The sequence below is a fragment of the Ornithodoros turicata genome, chromosome 4 (genome assembly GCF_037126465.1).
Source record: "Ornithodoros turicata isolate Travis chromosome 4, ASM3712646v1, whole genome shotgun sequence".
NCBI lineage: Eukaryota > Metazoa > Arthropoda > Arachnida > Ixodida > Argasidae > Ornithodoros > Ornithodoros turicata.
Genome location: NC_088204.1, coordinates 75,956,444 through 75,970,252, shown reverse-complemented (window position 1 = coordinate 75,970,252; position 13,809 = coordinate 75,956,444). Strand labels below are relative to the sequence as shown.

General features: G+C 45.6%; 2 protein-coding genes across 6 annotated transcripts in view; one reads left to right on the top strand and one right to left on the bottom strand.

The window, feature by feature from the left end:
* LOC135391899 (uncharacterized) overlaps nucleotides 1-13,809 on the top strand; it is a 56,569-nt gene that overhangs the window by 19,140 nt on the left and 23,620 nt on the right. The window lies entirely within an intron of this gene.
* LOC135391900 (lysosomal alpha-glucosidase-like) overlaps nucleotides 1-13,809 on the bottom strand; it is a 47,538-nt gene that overhangs the window by 10,296 nt on the left and 23,433 nt on the right. For all 4 annotated transcript variants that reach the window (XM_064622437.1, XM_064622438.1, XM_064622436.1 and 1 more), the window contains 7 exons: nucleotides 11,992-12,125; nucleotides 10,546-10,729; nucleotides 9,739-9,841; nucleotides 8,777-8,988; nucleotides 6,153-6,245; nucleotides 3,019-3,129; nucleotides 826-971 (listed from right to left, as the gene is read on the bottom strand). In XM_064622437.1, the coding sequence (XP_064478507.1) occupies nucleotides 826-971; nucleotides 3,019-3,129; nucleotides 6,153-6,245; nucleotides 8,777-8,988; nucleotides 9,739-9,841; nucleotides 10,546-10,729; nucleotides 11,992-12,125 (983 nt within the window). The remainder of the gene's footprint in view (nucleotides 1-825; nucleotides 972-3,018; nucleotides 3,130-6,152; nucleotides 6,246-8,776; nucleotides 8,989-9,738; nucleotides 9,842-10,545; nucleotides 10,730-11,991; nucleotides 12,126-13,809) is intronic.

Genomic DNA, 13,809 nt, shown 5'->3' with positions numbered 1-13,809 from the left:
TAGGCGACTGAGGATCCGAAAGTGAGTTCGAAAGTGACGCCCTTTCGAAAGCGAGAGGGCGAAAGATGATCTTCACAATATATTGCATATGACAGGGCGTTTTTTTTTTAAATTCTTTAGACTTTTTAGAAAGTAAATAAAAATGACCACGAGGGTAGCATATATACGTTGTCTTTGAAGTTGAGTAATGCCGCAAGGCGGGCATCCGCTCGAAGAACTACTAAGATTAATTAATAAACTCGTTAATTAGGGGATTTCGAACAAAAGCGACATAGCAGAATGGGAGAACAATCCTCGTTGAAATTGATTTCATTAAAAAAAAAGGGAACATTTGAGGCGCACGTGTGTTGAAATATCAATCGCCGATATTTCATATTGAGCTGAAACCGAAACCACGACGACCGAGAGATTCCAGTATGAACAAAATGGCAAGTAATCGCAACCGAGAGGACTAGTAGCTGTAATTGCTCCCCAATTGACATTTCTCTTCCCGCTAGAGTTGAGTCTTTGTGTCAATGAACGTTCCGGGCTAGAGTAATTTGTTTAGGAGACTAGTTGCTATTTCAATGCCATCTGTTTCATATTTTCCCTGCGTTTATTTTGTGGACGAAAACATTCAACCAGGCTGACTAGAGTGGAAGAACTGTGCCGTATGTCTTGAAGATGAAAGAAGGAAGTCACTGTAAACTGTACTTGTCCTTTCTATGTATTCTAGCCTCAGAACATCAATTGCCATCCGTATGTCTACTATCAAATGCTGTCCATGACTCGACCCCCCCTCATAAAAAATCCTGGATCCTCCCCCTCCCCTGCAACTCGACTTACTCGTAAGTGAGCCTGGCTTGATAGTATGGGTAAGCATGGCGCAAGTTCCTGAAGTTCGAAAGGTTGTGTGCGTTTTTCGGGCAGTGGCCTTCGGCTGTGATATTCGTGCAACAAGGGTCCGCATAGTCACCAATGTTCTCGGCAAGCTGTGCAAGACAAACGAAATGATGTAAGACGGAACGTTAGTTATAGTGTGAACAATCAGCATGTGGTAGAGGCGATTATGTCCTTCTACACGAGTCCTAATAGGTGATGATGGACTCAGTATTCCGGGGGATCGGATGTGCTGGAGCGGTCCTCTGGCTCTGGCCTCCTGATAACAACGCCTCATTTATCTGCCTCACACCCAGCTTATAAACTGACCGATCTCTTTCAATCTGTATTGGTATCTTGTAATGGTATCTGTCTATACTTGTGATGACCTCCACCCGTCCCAAGTGCTCTGGCGAGAGGGTGCGTCTTCTGCTGGTGTACGCGGTTCGCACATTCGAACTCTCAGGACTACGCCGATCCGCATTGTCTGGGTTGTGGGGAGATATGACAGGGCACGGACCACGTCGGTGTGGACGTTCCTACCGAGAAGCCTTCTCTGCTCGGCGTGAATTGAGAGCGTGTTCGGCTTGTTAAAGGAGCATGGAAAGACTCGAGCACAAATATGTAGGGAGAGCCATAAATTAGGATTACAGGTGCTGTGACTTGTACGCGTACAAGTACTTGTACAAAAATCATCAGCGATTTAGCGGTAAATGCGAGAGAAACGCGTTAGCATTAACCGCCTTTTCCGGTCCATGTTTGATTTCCCGGTGTCCACTTGCGGTTTAAACCCAACTTCCGCTTGCCCACTTCCAGTCTAAACCCGACTTCCGGTTGTCCACATCCCGTCTATACATGAGTTCCGGTATGCATTTCCGGCCCAACTCGATTTCCGGTTCTCCACCTCCAGTCAATGCTTCATTACCGGTTTGACACTATCCGTTAGTATATGTATGTCCATTTAATTAACCTTAATTAGCCTCAATTACATTCAATCACCCTGTAATTACCCATAATTACCTTAGGTAACCACAGGTTACATGAGGTAATCAGGTATTCCCTTGCTTTAATTTTACTTGCCTTAATTACTCTCAATTCCCCTTGAATTGACGTTAATTACATGTAATTACCTCCGGTATAACCTGATGTTACCTTAGGTATTCTTTAATTTCATTGAATATATTTGATTCTCTTAATTACATATTACCCTTAATTACCCTTAAACAAAACTTTCTTATTTTAATTGCTTCTAATTGAGTACCTTCAATTACTCTTACCTCTTACTCTTAATTACCTTCGACTGCTTCACTTTCAAATGTTTGCAATCTCGCACGCACGCACGCACACACACACACAGGTTCTTCCATTTTGACACTCCTAATACTAACGCATTAAAACAGCGACTGCACCTCGTAATCCCGGAGCGCAAGAGCACTTTCAACCTCACGGGTCAGAAAACTTGCTCCCCTCAGCTGCTACTCTGCAACGTCATGTGCCTCACCAATACTGAGGCGAGTCGCCTTCCTTTCTTTTTTTCTTTTTGCCGCGCCGCCCGTTCCTGGTATCGACTGGTCGCTCTCGCTGGCAGGTGATTCTCGGTGGCCAATGAAAAACGCTCTGCAACCTGACATCACGAGGCGCGAGGAGCCGCTGGGCGAGGTCGTCGCTGCTGCGCCATCTCTTGCAAAACAATCTTCTCAGTAAATTCGCACTTCCCAAATAAAATATTCTGCGTGGCGGTTACTGAAGGTAGTACGCTCACATGTAAAAAGTAAAAAAAGATATGTGCTCCAAGAGCCTTCCATGCTCCTTTACTCCTCCCGCTCTGATCCGGAATGAGACCCAGTTCGCGCGCTCCGACTCAGAGGATAGGTGCGACCAGATGAAGCTACCTTAAGGTTCATCTCTCCACCACAACTCGAGCTGTTACACGAAGGCGCTTAGGGACTTGGTAGTCGCTAGTAGTATATGGCATTGATACGACCCAGCAAGTGGATAAAGGCCTGTGTTGGAGCATGGATCATCAGGACGACAGCAACACAAGACTTTTGCTGGTTGGAATCTTGGGTTGGAGTTGTCTACTGCTTGCGCCCAGGCTCAGGTCCTTGTACCATAGCACTATGGCGTGATATGATGTAGCGAAATAATGTTATAGCTTACCAGGATGCTCCCGAAGTACTTGTCCATAAGCCGGCTGTTGCTTAGAATGCTGAGCAACAACGGCCCAGCGTCTGGAGACGAGAAATCCACGCACCAGTGATCGTCAAAACCCTGGAATAGTGTAAGCATCATGATGGGCTACTAGCAGAAAATTTGTAACCAGAGCGTAATTTCCTTCATAACCGGTAAGCGTGAAAATGTCACTCGCCTCTGCAGTACGGCCACTGATATATTTATTACATCGATAGTTTTGTATTGCCCACCAACGTCGACAGCCATGTTTGTAAGCAAGTCCGTTACAGTTGTAGAGAGAGAGAGAAAGAAAGAAAGAAGCGAAGAAGAAGAGGGAAAGAAGAGTGCTAAAATAGCACCAAAACGAGGATCAGGATCGTGAGATCGCCTTGTGGTAGCCACCGTACTTGGAGTAGCCAGTACGACTTCGTCGTGAGTCACATCCCAATTTTTCCTTTATCACATCACCGTCACCATGTGGATGTACCGCATTCAAATACGTTTGGCAGAATGATATTGCTGAATCGTCTTACTTATCACTGCTTCTTTAAGCGCCGATGTGTCAAACGAGAAAGCTGTAGAACAAACTGAGAGATGCCAGACTGAAGTGGTTCGAACAATGTAAGCCATGCGTGGCTTTTTTTCCTGACAAAAAAGCTCCTCAAGCTGTATCTGACATGAGAAGCATTAACAAGTGAAAGAAATAAATTTTTTTTTATTCTCAGTAGAGCTGTAACTGAAACAAAATGTAAGGGCGGTAGGGATAACGGAAACCAAATTCAGACATAGAAAGTACCTCATTTTCTGCCGCTCCATATATTTAATATAATAATAATATATAATATATTTAATTTAATAAATCACATTAAACAGCATGAGAGGCATTGACACAGCAATCGCAGTAACAGGCGAACATGCCAATTACCCAAGAAACGTTACACTGACGTTATTACGACGTCCTCATGGGCATACGATCCACGTTGAGAGTCCACCACGAAAACAAAAAACTCAAAGCGAAAGGCTGCACCGTCTCGAAAGTCCATGCCCTAATCCTGCACTGAATGTGGCTTAATAGTAAGCCCTAGCTTTGTGGAGAAAACATAGGGGAGAATGAAGAGTTCTTATAACACTCGCTCTTCGCATGCCATGAAGCAATTCATCGAATGCGACTCGATGTGGCTTTTACAGCTCAGTGGCGTTACCACTTGCACCAAGTTGACTATCCAAAATGCTGCCACTGCGGTGCCCAAGATGATCCAGAGCACATTCTTCTTCGTTGCCCCCACTACCAACCTTCCCAAGCCGCGCACTCTACGGTCGTTGGTCGTTGACCAAATCTATTCCACCAACACTCTGCCCTCAAGGCCCTTTGTGCCTTTTTGGGCACCATAGACTTCGACACCTTCGACACCTTATTGTGGTGGGGCTCACTGTTTCATTCCCCACATCATCACCAGCAATGAGGTAGAGTACCACTTCTGGCGGTGAAACTCTCGATTTGTTATCTTCAAGATAAAGTAATTGCTGTGTAGAAACGTGGAGTGCGGAAGCCATCTTTAGAAAAAGCTTCCGAAAAGATAGGGCTGCCGGTAGAATGGAACAGAACAAGGCCATGCAACTAATATGTAAGAATGGCAAAACGGCATCAACGGCAAAGGTGCTAGGGTGTAGGCGAGACAGGGAGCAAAGGAAGACAACACAACACGTTCTCAACGGGAAAGAGAGAACGTGCTCCTTTCACTTCCATTGCCCCCGTCTTGTGTTTTATTCTCTATTTAGAACTACAAGTACACCACATTCTCAACATATAAAGTGAAGTCCTTCCACCGCTTCGTGTTACATTTACTCTTAGTTTCAGAGTATCAAGTTGGCAGTGCTCTCATAGCATACAAGACGTCATTTGTTTGTTGTCAATGAATGCTTTATATAAAATCCGGAGGGGCGGGAGACCTCACGTAATTTATGCTACGGCATCCAGGAGCACTACTAAATTGTTCACGAGTTCTGTATTACAGTTTTGAGTGTCTGTGATCAATGGTACTGTTCTTGTGTTTGGTCTATGGGGCATGCTCCTCTCTTATCATGGGTGTTCCAACCCAGAAATGGACGCCAAGAATAATGTAACACCGGAAACCGGCGGAAGGGTTGTGCTGAACCGGGAACAAATATCTAAAATAGCTCAGAAGCGAAAATGGAAAAGAAATACTGTCTTGAAAATAGAAAGTGGAAACCGGAGCCGAAAGTAGCTTGCAAACTTTTCGTTTGCAAGCTACTTTCGGCTCCGGTTTCCATTTTCTATTTGGAACAAAAAGTTGAGTGTTTTTGTATCAGAAACAGGCGCACAATCATTTTCGAAAACAAACACTCGAAAAATGTCACGTGACAAGGCGCCGTACCTTGTTGGAAACACCTCGGTCGGCTGTTTCGCAAGGTTATCTACGACTTTTTGATTAAGTGAGTAATTTTATTTATTTCATTCCACATACGTAGAAATGGTGGGAGCACGATCTTGAAGTTTTACCATTGACATGTCGGCACTTAAGGAACTTTGAAGGAGCCGAAAGAAAAATTGTTAGGAGTAGTATAGGCTAGGATTGCAAGTCATTGGTGACATGTTCATGACTGCAAGTCTGTGACTGCCGTTCAGTGAGGTGCCCGCTTCCGTAGGCCCTCCTCTTCGCGGTTGCGTTTGATGCTTCATGACCTGCATCTGGTGGAGCAGTTGACCTGTCGGCACGCTTCCGCGCTGTAGCAAAGCAGACGATTCTCGGCAGCCAATAAAGGTACTCATATGATCTGACGTCACAACGCGTCAGAACGAGCTGCGTGCACTTTTGTTAGAGGTACTTCCATACTTCTTTACACCAAGATTTTAAAAATTGGCTCATTAGTCAAAAAGTAATCGTAAGTAATAAAGAACAAAACGCTATAGAAAAGATGAAATAATTACTGGCGACTACAATATACACGTATTGGCATCTACTTGCATCGACACAGGCGACGTTGAGAACGTAGTGTGCTCAACACCCTCAAAAGTATTAGGGTACCTCAATAGGTGATGAGAATGGGACAGTGAAATTCTTAGTGTGTAAGCATATGTAGGCACGTGAAATGGTACTTACGCTCTTGGTCTTGCAAGTTACCTTTTCGCCATTGCATGCAAGAACAAAAGGTTCACCAGCGTCTGTTACTCGTACAATGTCGCCGAGGGGCAGCTGGTGACAAATTAACAGGAAGCTATTCAAATGAAAACGTACGTAAGAGAACTAAATTAGAATAGTCACATTTGCAAGATGCAGTGGACCAGAAGCACTCTGGGAAAATGATTTGATAAAGGGAGCTGTCAAGTTCAATAATGGCAATCATGAGTGAGATGAAAGTAGTAGCGCTTTTGGTTTATCGTGTATTCGGAACAGTTATTGTGAACCTCTTCTCCTTACTCAGCTCCATTGACATGATGCGTATCTGAGTAAAACTATATCAGGGTTACTTTGGTTTGATGTACCATTTGTCTTCAACATGGCTTTTAATCTCGGCAACTTGATATGGCAAAGATATCAACAATATCGGTAACATTTAATACCATGTTTCCGGCTATTGAGATTTAATATTGTATGTAACATTGAACACCAGTCACTTAGAAATACAAGTCTCTCTACTTCTATGCTCCTGTTCGTATAACATAATTCCTTGTTAATGTTTTCTGAAAGACAGCACTTATGGAATATGAAATCTAGTGCACGTCCGAATTTTGTCTGTTCTTCCAAGTCCAAGGGATGGCACAGGGATGCAACGCGGACAAATCCGAATAGAAAAATGCCCACGCCATCTATATATATGCATATCTTTTTTGCTATAAAATAGGTTGTGTGAATAGGCACTCAGTCAAAAAATCGGCATGCAACGCTAGGCATGCGCCATATCCCAAAACCGAAGCTTATTCGCGCCGAGATTGAACGGTGTCGGTAGGCTGCGGACAAGCGATGGACTACCGTAGTGTGGATAGCTTCCTCGCGTCGTCTGCTTTTACACGTTTATTCCACATTCAGTGCAATTGAAGCTGAACAGTGCCTCAACACAGTCGCACAAGTCATCTCCTGGGGAGCTATTCTTGTCAAAGTAAGCTACCTGCTTACTTTCTTTGCAAGGAGGTTATTGGTCGCCGAATGAAGAAGGCATGAACAATGGGAATGTCATTGGGAATGGTTTTCACGCGCCGTTAGCCAATAGTCGAGCATTTGATCGTATAGCCTTACTGCTGTGTGTGTGTTTTCACGATACGATCATCATGATACCGCCCTTCCCGCCCTTAGATTGTCTCCCCGGAAACGGAAGACTACAACTTGAAAGAGAAGGTTGGAGGAATGCGGAGAAAAGTGGTCATGACAAGTTCACTTGCTTGATAGTAATATCTACAAAACTTCCACGGGGTAAAAATAGGAAAACAATCTTGTGTAGCGATCGCGTTGTGAGCGAGATAGCGAACAAGTAAACAGTGGGGTGGCGCTCCTGCTTGCCCAAGATCCCCCTACAGTTTCTTATGTCATTTCTTGTTTACGCGCAACGCCTCTGCGGCGCCATTTGTTATTAAGTGACACTGATTTTGTTGTCGTCGCCTTGCATTCGTATCTTTCATTGTCCACAACCCGGACAACGCCCCCCCCTCATGTAATGAGTCGTGTGAGAAAGTAGCACGAAACGACCACTACATTATTCTTAATTCTGTCTGTGTAAGGGACAGACTTTTAGTAGTTTAATGATAGACGTCATCGCTTCAGTCGTCGATATGACGAACGACTCTGTATCGGAGAGCGGTGCATTGTGGTGAAGCACGAACCACGGCAATGAGCATGGATCGTCCGATCATTCTTCCAACGAAATGCAAATATTTATGCACTATGCGCCATTTCCGCCGTCGTGGAAACGTATTTGGAGTCAAATAAATGTCATAGTCCGAGGCATGTACACCATTCTCCTCGTTACCGCCGTCCCCGTTCAAAGTGATCACCCTCTTTTCGGTGGTTACTTTTCAGCGCAAAAAGTAAGATACTACGTCACTGCCTACGTCAAAATGACGTACCTCTTAACATGATCCCGCAAGCTAGGAAAAATCTAGGGACAGCGAGGGGACAACTTCAAAGAGCAATGTTCTTCATAGAAGCACGGTATTGAGTGCGGCGCCACTTTTTGACTGTAAAAAAGACAGCGGCGGCGGCAGCCCGCCGTCAAACATGTCACGTCAAAACTGCCAGAGCTCGTTCATGAGAGATATTCTATAGCAACTGTAATATCAGGACGTCATAATTATTCCTGCACGTTTAAACCGATGTACTATTGTTTCTCCTTTTTTCCCATACAACCTATTTAAATCCAGTACACAGCACCACTGTAGGTCTAAGCTGTGATGCTCTACACGCTGTGTATGCGCTGGGGATAAATGTCCCTAGAAATGGGCGGATCGTTCAGGCGGAGCTTGTCGCGGTGGCTCAGCCCAACAGCTCGTGACGTGTAAAGTAAGCAGGTAGCTTACTTTGATGAGAATAGCTCCCCTGGTGAACATACCCAAGAAATGTGGAAAAGAACAATCAACACCGGACATCGGCCGGCGTGTTATCCACTCTAGAAAGGCGATCAACCTATAGTGTCGCCCCCTATAGGTTGATCTCGCAGCGAATAGCTCCTTTAGCCGCCCTACCTTATACTACTTGGACACCCTACCTCCCTTAGCTCCAGCAAATGGACTTACACTCTTATACAGGAAGTATGTGTCAGGGTTTTGGTACACGTCTTTGTCATTCTTAATATTGAACAAAAATTGCGGAGGCATTGCGGGGAAGCCCACCACCCGCTGGTAGTCTCGGACGACTTCCTTCAGGGTTGGCGCCAGGAACAGGAAAAAGTCCATGGTGCCACCGTCGGTTTTGAAGGTAAGTGACTTGTCCTCCGCCAGGGTCATGACTGAATAAAATGGTAAATGTGGTATCGCTTGATGAGAGAACCCTGTTAGCCTCAAGGTACAAGCGTCATTTTGATACATGGACTCTCGCCCAGCAATGCACTCTATAGACATGAACTCTATTTCGAGCCTCCAGCACGACGCTGCAACATCGCTCATAAATGCATGCACAGCGGTTTCGAAGAAGCCCGTACACGGAACGGTCCGCTGCTTCCGCGGAGGCCGCAGTTTCCAGTCAATCCTCCAATATCTAACACATGCGGCTAAAGGTTACTATCTATGGCAACAGTAGTACAGTATGGCCAACAGTTGTGTGCACGTAATATTATGGGGCGGGTGGCACTCGACCACGTTTCACTGGTACGGGGTCGAGCCAATAAATATTTCATGTCTGTTGGTCAGGCCCTGGTCTCAAGTCAGAGGCTGAGAGGTTGCCCAGAACTTTTGGCTTTTCGTGACATTCGATCATCGCCGATCAGTGTATATGTACGCAACAAAATCTTTGCATAACTATTGTTATTTAGAGACATTTATATGGAAAACTCTTGGTGAAGACCCCCTTTGACATGAGCTACATAGCCGTCAGCACTGTTCTCTTTATCTTTTCAAAGTCTAAGACCACAAAATGCAAAGCAATGATATGCTAGATATATTATACACCAGCAATATTCTACGAGAATGATGCGGTGCCCGTGCGTGCCACAGGCAACCGGGCTGTTTATTCATTAGTGGAATCTTCTTGGGAAACTCACCTATGCTGTTCGAGGTCCACAGAAATATTCCAGATGCGGTGCTGGTGTCAGCATCGAGCAGAGGCAGGAAGGGATGGCCTCCGAACGATAGTGACTCATTTTCCTGTATCACAAGTACACGTCTGACTGCATAGTCCTATAGGTTAATATAACGAGAGACGACGGAGCTGCGGGACACCTATTGTGTCTCAAAACCGTGCAGACAGTCTCACTATTTTCACTGGGCAAGTAACCTTGGATACCTGGCACAATCTCCTGGCACGACGTAATCATATCTTGACGTAGTGCCAGCATAGCCAACAGCCACGAAGTCTCATTTCCTATATCTGTGCGCTCTGCACGGGTCGTCGCGCTGCTATCGTCCTACTGGGTATATTTCCAGAGTGACGTCAACATCACCTATCTTCACAGGGTGACCATCACCCTTCTTTAGGGGTGAGCAGATTATGACTACAACTACCTGAGTACATGTGCGCAGCTACAATAATCTTTCTTGCGCAAGAGTACACACAATTCGTTGCAGCCAAAAACCAATCGATGGAAGGGGGCTTTCACTGCTTCTTCAACCAATCTTTCTAGTTGTATGAGTGACCAGTGCCTCTCCTAGCACGATATGCTGCCAGACGAACGGAATCAACCTGCACACGTTATCGTGTGACTTCGCAATAATTGCGACATGCCTAAGTCAGCATCAGAGAGGGTATATTCGTTCGAACCTAATCGCTTGTCACTACTGCTTTGTGGTCCTTGCGGGGAACGCCGAGCACACGATAGGTGGCACTCATAGCACTGCCTAAGGGAGATCACCTTTCCGTGAGCCGAGTCATCATCGAAGGAGTAAAAACTGTGCGCAGATCGTTCAGTGAACTTGGCAAAGTACGAGCCGTGCTTGGACTGCAGGCCATAGACCATGGTTGCTGGGACTTGAACCTTGATCTGGTTCACCTTTGTGCTGCAGATGAAGCTGCCTAAGTGGAAGACGAAAGATCCTCTGGAGAAAGAGAGTTTAGCATTGAAGTAGTCACTTTTGACATTGCTCAGGTATCACATTTATGTAAACATATAACATTACATAAAAGATAGGTTAGGAGGAGCAGAGATTAAAATTGCTAGCCCAGGGGTACATATTCGCACCCAGAGTACGTGTGCAGTGAGCAGACCTGGTGCGAGCTCTTTGCCTCGAGCGTCGGACAAACTCTCTCCCTCGGAAGCCAGTCCGTGGCATCATGTGATTTTTTCCTATTTCTCTTTTTGCCATTACGATTTCTATAGCAAGTCTGACAGAGCTGTGGACCAATGGCATTGCTTCTTTGCTGTACTAGGTGATTCTCGTCTTCAAATTGAAGTGCTCGGATGAGCTGACGTCACAGCATACCGGAAGGTGCTGGCAGAGTTCGGCTCCGTATGCACATACTTGTAAAATCAGTTTCGGAGGAAATGCGTATTCCCAGAGACAATATACTGTGTGGCAGTTCCTGAAGAGGAATATCACGCCGAGAAATACATATATGTGCGTATACCGGCGTATGATGCGTAAATAGCTGGCGCTATCGAAACCTTTCTTTGCGTGAAAATAGTCCAAATACCGGATTGCCATCTTCATTGGGCATACGCAACACACAGTATAACAAACAAAAAGTTTGACGTTTCGAATCGCATTCGAATTTCATCATCAGAATGAAAGACCACAAGCTGCAGGTCCCTTTCCATGTATCAAGGGTGCGTTCCTACCGGAATGCTACGCACACTTGATACATAGAATGGGACCTGCAGCTTGTGGTATTTTATTCTGATGACTAAACTCGAATGAGATTCGAAACGTCAAACTTCATGTTTGTTATATTGTTGTTCGCCGGTATGAAGTTTTCTTTTCAGTGAGTCTCCCCGAGACATCAGAAAAGAACTGAGTATTGGGGGCTCATTTACATACGGTGATTCAATAAAACTGATACTGTTTAAATTTTACTTGGGACGCTCTTCTTGGGAGTTGCGAGGATTTTTTGGAGGAGCGAGCAAAGCATACAGCATTCCGCTCCCCCCCCTCACACTTCCTATTCTGGAGGAGGACGCTGCGGACTATGGGCGATGCTGCTGTTCAGAGGTTCATGTTATGATATCTGATAATAACCATGACGACCTATGACTGAAGAGTGCACAAGTGTCATCTATGCCCCTTTGGCACCAGTGCGTGTTGTCGGCAAAACTTCAGAGAGCCACCGAGTGGCGGTGGCGAAGTATGTTTAACAAAGTCACCTGTCAGGTGCAGCGTTGACAATAAGGGTCCCCTTGTCGATTGTAATGGAAGGATTCTTAGTAAAGATTAGATGTGCAGCATTCGATATGGGTGGCACAAGCGGTTCGTACTCCTCGTTGTAAGTTCTTCGTATCTGTAACGAAAGGAAATAGCGAATTCCAACAACGCCGTCTCGAGAAAACGTCTTTTTTATTTAGTCGCACACCATGTACGCGCGAGTAGTATCTGCGAAATGTCGGTGAATCATGCTCATGCTTGAAACGGTAGCTCAGGAGTCATGTGGCCACTCATACACCGTACCCAAAGTCTGAAGGCTTCGAGTGATAGAAATATGTGAGGTGCATCGATATGTGTCAGTAGGGGCAGGATCGCTACCAAACGTCATGGCAAAATACGCAGAGCTGTGGAAATACAGTCGAAATTCGTAAATATGACTATGGCTATTACCGCAGATTCCGGTCACAAAGCGTTTTGTCATATTACCGAACAACACGATGTTACGACCCTTGCGATGTCGTACAGGTTGCGACAAAAGTTTATGGAACGCGCGAGCGACGAACTTCTTCTACGGTGCGACCCCCTGGTGGCTGCCATAAGCGGGTGAGTTCACTGTTTCGGAGGGGTGGAAGGGTACGCAGTGGCAGTTGTGGCGTCGTTTGGTTGCGCCTTGCAAGTGCAAGCAACCGCTGTGCGTTGCTAACAGCGCACTGTTCCCCCCCGCATAACGATGAACTCGCCCGCTTGTGAAAGCCATCAGGGTGTCGCACCGAAGAAAAAGTACGCCGCTCGTGTGTTCACTTTTCTCTCCAACCTGTACCGTGCGCTTTACCTAAGCTTTGAAAAGTAGAAAATTATGCAAGCTTGTATAATCAGGCATTTTAAAACAGTGTGCAACACTTTCTTTTATATTTTTTGTAAAAGTCTGATAAACACTTTTGTTTAGTGTTATTCCCGATCTGACGCATATCTCCTTTTTCATTCCGACAGTCAGCTCTACTCACTTGGTCTTGTTCTGAGACACGTTAGATAACTGTGTACTCACACGGGCGACATCCTCACGGAGGATTCTAGTGGAAGAAAAGGCAAAAACACCGATCACAGAGACTAAGTTCCGTCTCGTGTTATGTTAGCATTCACACGGTGCGGAATATCGGGAGTAGCATACTGCGCACCTAGCAGACGACACTTCGCAGACGACACCGTCGGCGTCTTTCCTGTCGTCTGCTACGAAATATCTTCTGGCCGTGTCGCAGGATGTTCCCCATGGTTAGCAGTGTACGTGAACACTGGACGTTGAGAGCTCGCGCTCAGAAAGCTATGACGTTTTTCGCGTCTTCCGCGAGGGAATGTCTCTCGTGTGAATACACGGTAGGTGCCGTATGATTGCAGCAGCTCATTCTGTCCATATGACCGAGGACACTGGCCTTTTATAAGCACGTCAGACAGGGGCATCATGAGTCACACCGAAAGCGGGCCGCCGTTTCGGCCGATATAGGTAAGGAGAACCGTCGGTTCAGTGGCTTAACTGTCACGATAACCAGGGTACCCCAGTTGTGCTGAAAATAGCGATCATTTGTCAAATGTTATTGTAAAACGAAATGTCATATTAACGAACAAGACTTAGCCGCGATGCCACTGGCAGAAAACGGATCCGGAGAAAAATGGTCATATAGCGGGTATGTCGTATTAACGAGTGTGACATTAACCAGGTTCGACTGTACGTCGATTTTGAATGAAGGAGCTTGCGCGAAAGTTCTTTGGAGTCCATTCTCCGGCTAAACGCATTTATTTCAGCAACATAGGGGAGCGAACATGGT